This window comes from Hesperophylax consimilis, chromosome 5 (assembly GCF_061612785.1).
Source record: "Hesperophylax consimilis isolate HC1 chromosome 5, BYU_Hcon_1.0, whole genome shotgun sequence".
Lineage (NCBI taxonomy): Eukaryota > Metazoa > Arthropoda > Insecta > Trichoptera > Limnephilidae > Hesperophylax > Hesperophylax consimilis.
In genome coordinates, this window is record NC_142840.1 from 26,293,158 (window position 1) to 26,307,054 (window position 13,897).

At 32.4% G+C, this 13,897-nt stretch overlaps 1 protein-coding gene across 2 annotated transcripts in view; it reads left to right on the forward strand.

Annotated features, from left to right (window-relative positions):
- The window catches only part of LOC149423714 (G protein-coupled receptor Mth2-like), a 67,073-nt gene extending 58,424 nt beyond the window's left edge, over positions 1-8,649 (forward strand). The window contains exons 5-6 of one of the 2 annotated variants that reach the window (XM_089631770.1): positions 2,315-2,492; positions 5,889-8,649. In XM_089631770.1, coding sequence (XP_089487896.1) covers positions 2,315-2,492; positions 5,889-6,231 — 521 coding nt within the window. In that variant the 3' untranslated portion in view covers positions 6,232-8,649. The remainder of the gene's footprint in view (positions 1-2,314; positions 2,493-5,888) is intronic. The other variant, XM_089631771.1, reaches the window with a different exon arrangement.
- The last annotated feature ends 5,248 nt before the right edge of the window (positions 8,650-13,897 follow it).

Consider the following 13,897-nt stretch of genomic DNA (forward strand, 5'->3'; position numbering starts at 1 on the left):
GAGGGGAACTATGTCACTACCCAGTTGGGCAGCGTTGTGAGGCGGGTTAGGGTAGGAGTTGTAGGAAGGGATTTATTAATGCGGGTCTTGAAGAGGCCCGGATTATATGAAGGAGGAAAAACACCTACCTGTCGGTAGCTCGATCCCTGTACGGGCCGATTTACACAAAAACGAGTCGAAGAAACAACCTGTTCTCACGAGCCAACATCAACTGTAAACGAGTGTTCCGTTTGTATCCATCGAGTTTTACGCACGTACACCGGTACACTAGGAATCAACGCTGCTAACTCCTTAGAGCAGGATTCATTAAAATACCTGTAGAACAGACTCAGCATGCTTACATTGCGTCTCTACATTAGGAGGTCGCTTCAGTTGATACTGTGGCAAAAAAATTACATTGTTACAAATAATTCATTGATTCCTTAATTTGTATTTTATTTTGGCATTGTAAATAAGTTTGCAATTCTGTAGGTTATTTTTGAAAATTGAATATGATAGAAAACGGTTGCTTGGTATTGGTGTAAAATATTTACACATAAAAAAAAATGTAGTACGAGTTACAAAAAATAAATAATTTAAACGTGTGCCTACAGACTTGGTAGATGTTTATAAAATATTATTTTTAAATAAAGCAAATTACATAATTTTGGCAGACAAAGGATTAACTTTATTTTGTTTTTTTTTCTCAACGTAATTAATTAGATTATCATTCATTTTATAGAGTAGGTACTGTAGTACACTTACATCTAAAACATACTACGCACAATTATCGCCGAAGGAGATGCATTACGTCATGTAATATTTTGAATCGAGTTGCTAACAATAACACCCCTTATGTAAATTATGTTACGTGTATGTTTTGATTTATGCAAAAAAAAATGCATTGCTAAAAATTTAATTTTATTTTGCGGACGTTCAGGCACAAATATTTTAAAATTTTAGCATAATTTTATAAAGAACTTAATTTGCCACATCACACAATAAAATCACAACCGAAAATAGGTTTATAGGTAGGAGATTTTGAACTTTGAAGCAATTTTTTTAGTCCTAATGCATTATTTTTTTCTGCGCCTATAAAAAGACTTATTTATTTCAAATGCCAAGATGTGATGAGTATTTAATAAAATACATCTAAAAAATTTCTAAGATATCAAATTTTCAAACCAAAATCACACGATTTTGCATTACTAAGTAGTGCAACGCCTTAGTTCTTTTATTAGTTTTAAGAAAAAGGAAATGGTTTTAAATGATTTTAGGTTAACACAGCATCAGATAAAATGCATTACATATAAATATCAAATTATTGCGGAATATTTCTTTATTATATTCATTTTCCTATTATGATTAAGATTAGTTGGGATGTTACTACTAAGAAATCCCCGTCGTTCTAGAGTGCTAAAAATTATTTATTTATTGTGTCCAACCACATTTACGCTTACAAATTAGTCGTACAAAATTAATTTGTGAACTTACGAAAGGTGAGCCAATTTTTGTACAATTCTTACACCTACTAGGTGAATATTGTATGAACCACAGAATAAAGAAAAACACGGTGTGTGGTGGGCGTGTTTCGTAAACCAAGTATAACCCACATTTGGGACTTGTATTTCCATATAAAACTGTGTTTCACCACGGTTACGAAATTCTAATGGGATGGTGATATACAACTTCTGGCAGGTATAAGAGAGACAGACAAAAAGTACCAAGTCAGTGGCACATTTGTTTCTATTGTAATTTGTATAGGAGACACTTCTAGTTTTCTTCTTTTGTCTATGGTGTGAACCCTTCTTGATAGGTGTTATTTAGCTTCGGAGTTTATTTTCTTGAGATATACCACTCTTTCAACGTGTTAATTTTGTAACATCAATTTGATTACCTCAAGAAACACGCGGAGCGTTATTTTTATTCTAGTCAGATGAAAAATGCGGACTAAATCGATTGTTATGATACGAAAATAGCTTACAAATAAGCTGCTGTAAGTAAAACACAAGCTTACCAATGGTTTTCCATTTTGAACGAGGCTAAATAATGATGCATTTTGATTGAGAATTTTATTTGAAACATTTTTTCAGCGTGTAAGATACTGTCGTTGCTTAAAATGGCTTTAGTAGTGGGTGACCAGATCTAAAAAGAACCAGGTATTTCCTCATCTTTCTCTTCCCATTTCTTTTCCGTTCCTCTGTCTCACAACATACCCCAATTGAGGATGCCATAGATTTACTGGAGCCTTTGGGAGTCCTATCTGAGGTATTCACGTGAGAAAAAATCAAGAGGAATTATGCTGGCATTAATACCAACTATCGATTGATTTCAGGTACCGGCTCCTTGCTCCTCTATTTCTACGGTCCAATGGGGATCCTGCTGATTGCCAACCTATTCCTCTTCATCTACACGACCTGGAGGATCATCGTCCTCAGCCGAGGATCTGATGCCCTGCGGCAGGGAGACAGCGCAAGGCATGGGGGCTCGAATTCTTCCAAGGAGAAACAAAGGTTGGTAAATCAACAAGTTCCCATATGATAATATTATTATGACGTTCGGATAAAACATTGATGTACAAAAATGACTATTCTAAGGGGACAGTGACTTGCAGGTCATAAAGCTCACCAGGCACGCGAATTTCACAGAGGTGTAGCGGTAGTATTTTCAAGTTAATTTAATTATTGCATGGCTTCGTCAGGGTATAGACAAAGGCGTGGTATCCAAGGCGACATGCCATATAAACTTAGCAGTTCTAAAACAATGAAAAAATGTAAAACATTTATTGAGGTGAAAGAACATAAAAACGACTACAGAATACCCACTTACCTGTTATATACCGTGGTGCATCATGATGGATTTATCTTGAGATAAGACATAAATAAACAGAAAAGATGTACATGGTGAGGGAAAAAAATAATAGAAATTGTGTTCGTTTTCTTTGCATTTTCTTGCTACCTATAACCTACGCAAGTAGAACCACGAATCATGGGAAAGGAACGATTGTATATAAGCAGAATAAGAGCACCAAGGATTTGGTCTCGGTGGGGTGGGGTGGGTGTAATTGGTAAAAATTATGCCGCACAAGAGTCCCAACCCCAACTACCATATTGCCACTAACATTTTTTATAGTCAAATTTTTGGTTTTTTTAACTAAAACTCTTAATATATCACTTTGGAAAAAAATAGCATATAATAAAATTGTTTGATCTTCTAATGGCCGTTCCTGTAGGCGAAGTGCAGTCCGTAATAATTGTGAGAAAAATTTTGCTCATGAATTACAAAATAACTCCCCTCTTACCCCCACCTGTCCCACACCATGGCCCACTCTCCCCTTTTTTGTACCACTGACGCCAAAAAGGCTGTTCTTTTGAAAATAATGTTATTGTTCTTCACCACACTAGAAAAGCAGGAAAAATATTAATTTTCCGTTTTGTATTAATGAATTGATTAAAATCTTATTTTATAAGTGATTATTTAAGTTTTTTTATCGTTTCAGCTTACAAAATGATTCAATTAAAATAAATAATTCACTAATAATGGCATTGCGCGTAAAATGCATTAATTTTCTTTGCAAGTCTGTTTTAATTTGTAGTCGATTATATATTATAACACGCAAGGTCTGCGCAATGGAGGGCAACCGAATGTGTAGGCTCATTGTTTTAATGTATTTATATTTTGTATATTATAAAACAATATCAATGTGGAATTAGAAGAATGCGTTCCGGTTTACGAGAACCGCACAATTTTTATGGAAGATAAAATCCAACACGACAGCATTTCATTTTACAAGTTTTGAAGATCTCTTCAATAAAAAACACTCATTGAGTTTTATTTTACACGGAACTATCACATAAGGCCCGATGCCTCTTTGGAAGTCTGTAAGAACCTACACGCTTTGTGATTGCAATGGAAGAAGTAAGTTTATAAGTGCGAACCTTGTTTTATGAAAAACGATTAGATATTTTTCAAATAATAATAAGAAAAGAATTTGTCCAGTGACCTCTATTGGTTTTTAGACTAAAAAATATACGCAGGTTTAGTCAAGTTCAAAACCTTTATATCGATAATTTAATAATAAATAAACCGACCGGATAACTCATCAAGTTGACAATTCAAAACACCTATAAAAAGTGTTACAAAGTTAAGAAAAGTGATGTAACTAAAATTAGGTTAAGTAGGTTACATATGTAACTTTATAGCACTTTTTATTACAGGTGTGTTGAATTGTCATTTTGAGGAGTTATCATGGAACCAATCTTAACATAGATTTACTATTTAATCTACGAAATATGATTTATAAAGAATGAGAATTAAATTTTACCGTAATAATTATCTAAGGCATTTCAGAGTACACGCGTATGCCATAACTCCCTGCTAATTACCTACATTCTGTTCTCACTTACAAAGGTTATTACAAATTTTCCGTAAGAACTTTGTTAAATGTCATTCAATTGGAAAGGTTAAAATCTATATTTCAAATACATATCGGGTACCTGATATTAAGTAAAAACATGTAATTTGTGGTAAAAGTATAAAATTATGTACAAATCGAGCATTTAAACAAAAATTGAAATAAGCTCGGGGTTTTAGGTTTCTGATTAATATATCCAAAAAAGGTTTCCATAAAAAATAATCACTTCCCCATGATTTATTTTCGGGATGTTATGCCGCGTTGCGTTACCTCTTTCTTTAGTCAACGTTTCGGACAGCGTTTCAGGTAGGTGTGACAGCGTAACAGTGGTAGATGTGACGCAGGCAACATGGCATAATACCCAAAAATAACGTATAATAATTTTGGCTGTGAAAATCTCAAATCACCTCGGATCTTACGACGAACCACTCACTCTAGACAGGAATAAGTGTGGTTTTGCTTTAACAACTTTTAGGCGTGTAATTATCAGTATATTTCGTATCAGTAACCAAAAAAAGATTAATATTTGAAAAGGCAAAATACCACAGGATTGATGTTTTGCGGTAGATGTACGAGTATAATGAACGGAAACAGTGAGTTAACTAGGTATCGTGGCCTAGGTGCGTTACCTTGACTTATTATATTTCTCGTTTATTTATTGTATGAATGATGATTGTTTATAAGTATAATATTATAAATAATTATATAGCCGTTATCATACGAAGAGATCTATATGCGAAAGGGATATTTTATACGAAGTTATTTTTCGCAAATTTGTCGAATAATAATAACAGCCTAGTGAAAATTTTTCTCTTGAATAACTCTCTTTCAGGAAAATTACTGTTTCTCTTTTGAGCATATGGATTTGCGTGATTAAAATAATGAGAAAAAAATAAAGGATTAAATTAAATTATTACTTTGAAACTTTTTGGAGGATTTTTTAACATCAGGAGCTCCGGAGGAAAATAATTTCCCTCGTGAACTATGTTATCTTTGGGGATGATTTTAGATGAAGTTCTGGTAAGGAAACAGGTTGGCGGATTGGTAGGAATGGGGAATGGGGTATGGGGTCGGTGTGTATAAGAGTGACGGACGTGTGAATTAATTTCTCCACTTGCGTTGCGAGGCGATTGGTCGATAAAGTCCTGCAGAAGAAGTCGAAGGTCCCTTAACAAGGAGAAGGCAAGAGCTACCTTAACCAGCGTCTCCCGATCTGGCCAGCCACGCAGTAGGTGTGCACATGCATCCGCCTCCAAGACCTATACAAACCTTAACCAATGAACCCGGGCACCCCTGCTAAGTCCCCAAACTTAACGAACCACTGGGGGTGATATATAGTAGTGGCGCTGGTTATCCAATAAATCTTTTGAACTTTTAGCTTCAGAAGGTCGTCTCATTAAGATATTAATTGCATTTATTACACCAGTTTAGGTAACGTCTTTTATAATTTTTGTCATCGACACGTACCTTAACTCACATTTGTACCCATTTCCAGATATATTCTCTACGCCAAGATGTTTTCGCTGATGGGCGTGACCTGGCTGACGGAGATATTATCCTGGGCGGTGGGTGGCCCAAGCTACATCTGGTATATCACCGACTGTATCAACCTCCTCCGGGCGGTCTTCATCTTCATTATCTTCTGCTGGAAGCCCAGAGTCTGGCACTCCGTCAAGAGGAAGTTCGCTCACATCAAATGCAACGTTATCAAGGCGCTCGGCTTCAAGAGGAACGAGGAACACAATATAGCAACGGACCACTCGGAACCTTCGACAGATTCTTCCAGATGTGAGAAGAGTAATAATTCTGTACGACTTGAATTAAAAACTCCGAAATGAACATATAAATTTAAATATCGGGATGCAAATCGAGTGAACAACTGATTAATTTAGATTATGTTCACAGAATGTTTCGTACATAATATTGTACATTGCGTTTCAGACATAGTAATGATAATTACAGTGATTTATTTTTGAGGTTTTATGCCGTTTTGCGCTACTTTCCTTAGCCAAAGTTCGGACACTATAATACTTTTGGCCGTGAAAATCTCAAATCGTATCACAGTAATGATAACATTATTCAAGTGAATTTTTGAGTTCCAGTAAGAGATTGTGATCTTACGTTTTATCATGTCTTTATACACTGTACAGACAAGGGCGCTATTGTGAGGCGCAACATAAAAAAACAGAATATTATGCATTTCTCAGTTCCTAACAGAACGATGAACATATCGAGTTTCATAAAATAAATATTGTACATTGTTGAATTCCAGACGGAATCATAAACACAATTAAGTTTCGTGCAGAATATTGCATCTACACTATTTAGTTACGTGCAAAATAATTAAAATTATTCTGTTTCACACAGAATGATGGGTATTGTTAGTATCAGATATGAAAACGTGCGCTGCTGTGACCAAATAAGTTGGATCGAGATAAATGGATGGATTTTCCATCCTTATTTAATTCATTTTATGCCAGTACAGCAAGCCATGAACTCAAACTGAAATTACCTCATAATATTAGAATACAAGTTTGATGGTGTCTGGAGAAAAGCACTATTATAATTAAATATATTTAATAATACGACAGTATAATGTTCTTACTTACAAACATGGCGGATCAGGATATCTAAAAATTGGTCATAGAAAGAACAATATGCAAAAGCATAAATATTATGCAAATAAATGTACCTCGTTTATGTATGAAAAAGGTCAGTTAGTTAAAGATCGATTGATAAATACCTACTAAACTCTAGCGAGCGAACTATTTAATAACCTCACCAAGCTTGAGCACTTATTATCATTTTTTACATTATTTGCACTTAGATTAAGCTCAGAAAAAACATATCCACTGTACTAAAATTAATGTGTATGAATTAAAAGTTATTATGTGTAATACATTATATTCACGTCAACGACAAAGAGATTACACGGAGAAAAATGAGCAATGTAGAATTATTAAAAATCTCTTAAAATGATTGGTAATCCTATTAAAAATGGGACTACAAGCCGCTTCCTGATAAAGTTTTAGTAAATTCATAATAATATCGGAACACGTCTTCATATACCTTTCTAAATAATAAATATTTATTTATCACAAAATAATATAAGATTTCAAATTATAACCGTATGCAAAATAAGTGTTATTTTTTCCTAATTATTCTACTACTCCATAAAGTGAGCTCCAGGAGCTCGTGTTTATGGGAGGAGTAAGTATATACAAAACAGAAAATAATGCTTAAAGTGGAAGCTACAAGCCAAAAATGTGTATATTCTTGATATACCTTATTTTGTAGGTAATAGGCATTAAAATCGCTTGACAAACGAGTCTAGAAACGTTCGATTTCAAGCACAAAACTTTTTTTATTTATTTTGTAAATAATTTTAATTTTTTTTTTAGTAGTTTACATTTATATTTTTTATTGTGTAATTTTTTATTTATTTATATTCTACTCAAGCGAAACGATAGGAAAACCTTCAATTTATCTAAAAAATATTTTTTGGAATTCATATTGTACACCAATTCGTTATAAAGATTAATCAAACTGGTGATTTGGCACTAAGCTTCGCCTTAAAAGGCGATGTGTTAACAATATTCAAAGACTTATATCACGACGAAATGTAGAAAAAAGTTAGGATTTTTACGAACACGTGTTTGGATTCGTGACATAACATTGTACGAGTATTTTACATAAAGTTTATTAGGATACCAATCAATTAATTCACCGATGGCCCGCAATCCCTTAGGAATACGAATGATTTAAAGAGATTCTTAATAAATTACCAAGAAGTTTTATCCGTAAACATTCATAGACCTACAAGTAAAAAGTAGGAACCAGTCAATTAAATTTAAGAAGCCTCATAGAAAATGTGTCATATTTGTTGTAATAAATTTGTGTTTGTCTCAATTATTTGTTTGTGTTTGTTTGGAAAACAATTATGTGTTGAAATAGTTTTATATTGAACGTGGTAAATTATATCTAAATAACAGAGTCGAAATATATAAACATTGAAGACTGAAATCAAAGTGAATGACTGAAAAGGCCATTTGATTGATACAATTTTTTGTTCTGTATACATAATAGTTTATTACATTGTTTTGGATTTTCGACACTTGGCATATTAAAGGTAGGTGAAAGAAGTAAATGAAGTTGTTTGAATGTGAGAAACTATTTTAGGAAAAGATTTTTGTGTTTACCATTAGCTTAGATTATTTAATTATACAAAAAAATAAAGAATAACAGTTTATTAAAATTTTATTAATTATTAAATGTATTGATTGATAAATGTGTAAATAAAAAATATTGAAAATATATTTTTTTTATTGCAACACGATTTTTATTCTACATCTAAACATGCAAACATGTAAACACCCCACTTTTAACCCCACGTCATTATTATAGTCAATCCACAAAAAATGATTGAAGTGTCGGATTTATGAAATATGCGATATTAGCTTAAGAAAACGAAACTAACTAAGCATATACAAAACATATTCTTCGCCCTCTTTGTGTGATTCGCTTTCTTTGCGAGATTCGCTCTCTTTGCGAGATTCGTTTTCTTTGCAAGACTTGCTCTCTTTGCGAGATTCGCTCTCTGCGAGATTCGCTCTCTTTGCGAGATTTGCTCTCTAGATAATTTTTACCATACAAATTCGAGAAAAGTAAAAACAATCAATTGTGCTATTATCGCTTCCTCAGAAATTGTTCATTGCCTTCAAGTAAAATATTTATTATCGATATGTTTTATATACAAACATGCCTAACTCAATGGGTACCTGTATTTCAATTTTTTGAGTGATTTTTTGAAAAAAAAAAAAATATTACATACTTTCTAGTGTTTTCCATCAGACCCATAGTTTTAAAACAACACTAGGTATAATCCAGAAATGAAGTAATTTTGTTTGTCCATGAAAATGAGCGGAGGGCACACCGGAAGGATGGAAGTCATTTGTTCACATCAAATACAGACTCATGTTACGGAATAATGAATTCAAATATTAATTTCAAATAAATAGACACGAGTTGCTGAAGGTTAGTTTATTTGCGGAATGTTTTACGCAGGAATTTGTATTTTGATATTTCAACAAGTGAGTACTTATGAGTCACTTAATAAATTATGTAACGTGCAAATAATATCGTATTATATTAGCAGTAAACGGTACAATATTATGAAGGTCAGGGCATGTAATTCAGTGGATATAGAATGCACGCTTTTCGATTATTTGTGCACGCTGTAAACTTGCTTTTTTTCAGAGAAATCACGAGTTGATAGTAGTTACTTTTAGAAATTTTTTCCACAACTAACGTTGAGAAAATGAGTTGACCATGAATGTAAGTATATACCTAATTTAAACATATTTAAAAAAATAATTATGTCTTGTAATTTTTTAATTTTAAGCTTAGTCTAAAAAAATACTGATTTTGTTGTGTTCCTTCAGTGAATGTGCAAATGTGAATGCTGCAGACACATTAGTCTAGGGACATTTATATTTGTATGTAAATTTATTTTCAACTAACAACAAGAATGTATTTTAAATGTCCTGTTTGTGTCTCAAATAAAAATAAATAAAAACAAAGCAAATCTAAATTCAAGGTGTTTGAAAGGGTTATTTAAAATATAGTTGTAGATGATGTACTTGAAGTAAATGGATGAGTTTGTTTATTTGAGAAGTATATTTACGAGGGTAACCGGATAAATCATCACAATGATAATTCATCACATCTTTAAAAAGTTATATAAAGTCATGGAAAGTGATGAAACAAAAACTTTATTAACTGGGTTATGTAGGTTAGGTTAGGTTAGGTAGGTTAAATTTTTTTTTCATCGTTTCTAACGACTTTTAAAACTTTTTAAAAGTGTGTTGAATTGTCACCGTCTTGAGTCATCATGGAACCATTTACGAGATATGGGAAGGCTAACAGAGATATTGAAAGAAGGGTAATAGTAGGTAACTCCATTAATGGAAGAACGAACGTGGTGGGCGTTAATAAAAAAAATGTCCAAAGAAGCGAAGCTAGCAGTCCACAATGGAGTGCTGGTACCTACCCTAATGTATGGCAGTAAGGTATGGAACTGGCAGAGAAGGACGAAAGTACATTTAACGCTGTAGAAGCGAGATCCCTTTGGCGTATGTCATGTATGATCGTGTGAGAAATGTTGAGATACGCAAAGTATGTAAGCGTAATGAGGAAAATTAAGAAAGGGACTCTTAGATGGTTTGGGCATGTGGAGCGAATGAACCGAAAAGGGAGTTTAAGGAGAATATATGAGCATGAATTAAATCGATTAAAATTTTGGTTTCGATTTCATAATGCCAATTATTTAATGTACGTGTGCACTGTTTGAAGAAAGGTGATCAGATTGGTTTTTTTTAAAGTTTTCGTATATTTTTAGAGCAGTACAGAACTTTTAACGTTGTTCATTAGATCATGAAACGTATGATTTCTCGCAAGAGAGAAAAATTATTGACAAAATATAATATTTTCAACAGTGACATGTTATGCTTATATAATTTAGACAAATTAATTTCGAGCGATGTACCGAATGAAAAAAAAATATTGTAAAAGACATGAGACTCCTTTATTTTGCATTCATTATAACATTTTTAGGCGAAGCTTTATGCTAAATCACTATTTTGATTCATCTTTATAACGAATTGGTGTACATTATGATTACCAAAAATATGCTTTAGATAAATTGAAGGTTTCCTATCGTTTCGCTTGAGTAGAATACAAATAAAATAATAAATTACTCAATAAAAAATATAAATGAAAGCTACTAAAAAAAATTTTTTTCGTATTAAGAACGCGTGAAGGAAAAAACTTTAAAAAAAATACAGTATTATAGCTAAGATTATCTGTGACAGTTTCACTTGATTAAAAAAATATTCACAAAATAAATAACAACCAGTTTTGTTTGAAATCGAAATCGAACGTTTGTCAAGCGATTTTAATGCTTATTACCTACAATATAAGGTATACCAAGAATATACACATATTTGGCTTGTAACTTCCTCTTAAGATGCTGAACGGGTAAATTTTTAAGTGTGTACAAAAAAAAACTTCGGGGTCAACCTCATATATTTTATATCAATGCGTGGTTGTTCCGCGTTGCATCTTTTTTTCATTTCAGCACGTAACACCTTTGGGGTTGAGAAGAATTTCCTATTTGCTTGCCAAACCATAAACAAAAATTAGAGCTTACGATCACAAGGTGGGGTCAAAACCGTGCAATTTCGGCAGCTTTGTCATGGAATCTAGTATAAAAATATAATTTCATACTATTTTGCATTCTGATCTCATATTTTAATGCAACACTGTACATTATACTTACATACGAAGATTATTAACATAATATCACAGAGCTTTGACACAAGGATAATAATAAATTGTATAAGCCATAAAAATCAACGAGCCTGGGATTATTCTATCTTATTCTAAAAGTACTCTATTTGCCGGTTGAAAAAAATATATAGTTAATTGTATTTCATTTATTGAAATGTCTAATAACTGTACAGAACACAGATACATTAAATTATATTCATACCTGTCAATGACTTCACTTCAGATTGGCTTCTAGTAAAATAGTTGCCACATGATGTTTATTATAAAATAAACGATATACAAAAGTACTCCCGCCAAATCTCTTAAAATATATTTTATAATTCAATATATTTAGTAGAGAAAAATTATTTGTCTATTTTAAAATTAAAAAAATATATTTTTTGGTTTGACTGAAGATTGAATTTTCCTACTCAGAAACTGGAGTCGACAACTCCATCAACCTCGCCAAATGACGATCGGTAGGACTTACATTTATTTCGTATATTAACTACTGTAATGTCATCCGATTTTAGAAAAATGCAAATATGTCCGCGTGTGTGTACGTGATTAATACCAAAACTTGATAGAATGCATTGTCATCCACAAGGAGTCTATCTACCGAATTTCAAATCGATCGGATGTCGGAAAGTGGGTTAGTTTCCGCTTCCAAATCTGTCTTCATCCATTACCGAAAACAAAATTGAAATTGAAATAGATGAATTCAAAAATAAAAGTATTCAAGTAACATGATAAATATTCAAAATAAATCCTGAAAGGTAAATTATTGTTTCAAGTTAAATGATAATGCTCATTTACTTATATGATGAACACCAAAGGAGCTGAACAGTTAACATACTGAACAAGTGAAAGTACATTTAGTGGAACGATAAGTGCGCTTTAAAAGAATTTGGGAGTTGGAATGTACCGAGTGCATGTGACAACTTGCTAGTTCTAAGAGGGGTAGTTGAATCGGAGGTTTATTGACGTCCTGGCAACACTACCAGACCGAGAGATGGTGGCATGTGAAGTGTGAACATTTGCATTTTCATATTTATAAAATGTAGATAGGTACTAATAAAGTTCTGCACATTATCATCCGTCGCGCAAAATTTTAAAACGGAATGTGATTTTTGATTTTCCATAACGGATGTTTTGTACCCATTGTTATTAGTCAATGATTATACCCTAGAAAACTGTGATAATTATAAGCATCCTTAGAAAAACGGATAATGTGAAATATTGGATTGAAGGGGTTTTTAGGTGTCTATTTTAAATTTTCATATTGCTGTAATTTATTTATTAATTAACGCTCTTTTTGGGGCTTTTACATATGCATATTAAGAAATATACATTATTTATTGTACATAACTGATTTGCTTCACTAAAAACATTTTATATATGTTTAAAGATAAATTGAAGATGTCCACTGACTTGGTATAATTGAATGCTGCGGGAGCCCAAGTTATTTTAGTGTAATCGCAGGTATTTTGATGGTTACTTGATTATAAAGATTATAGCTCACTGTAAAACGTATTAATAAAGACTGGCAGTAAAAAACTCGCTCCACGGGTTTTTTGCTGATTGGCCCTGCGGGCGGCACTTCGTTGAGCTTTGCCTAGTTTAAGTGATACTAACAACAGTTAAATTTAATAGATAAATATTAGGTCATTCACAGAGAGAGGGTAAGTATATATTGTTAAAACACGGAACAGGAAGAAGTTAATGAATATTAACATGCTCAATTTAGGCAAAATAAGAATGACAGTTGTTTGAATAAATGAAATTTTACGTATTTGTGATGGATTATTTCAAATGACACACTATTATTGACTACATGTCTACAACTGATATTAACTGTTTTCGTACCTAATATAATTTGCTCATAGGAGACTTGCAGTGCTTAAATATGTGTTACAACTGTCAATGTCTATAAGTTGAATCAATATCGTATAGTTTGTTACAACAATTAAAGATAGTTATAGCGAAGTTGACTGAAATAATATATTTTTACATATTGATTAATTGTACCCGTGTTTATGATTAAAGGGATGATCTAGGTATTATTTTTAACTCAAAACTTACATTTATTAGCCATATAACTAATATTATTAATATATCAATGAAGATTTTAGGATTTATTATTAGAATAACCAAACAATTTTGTAACATTGATACTAT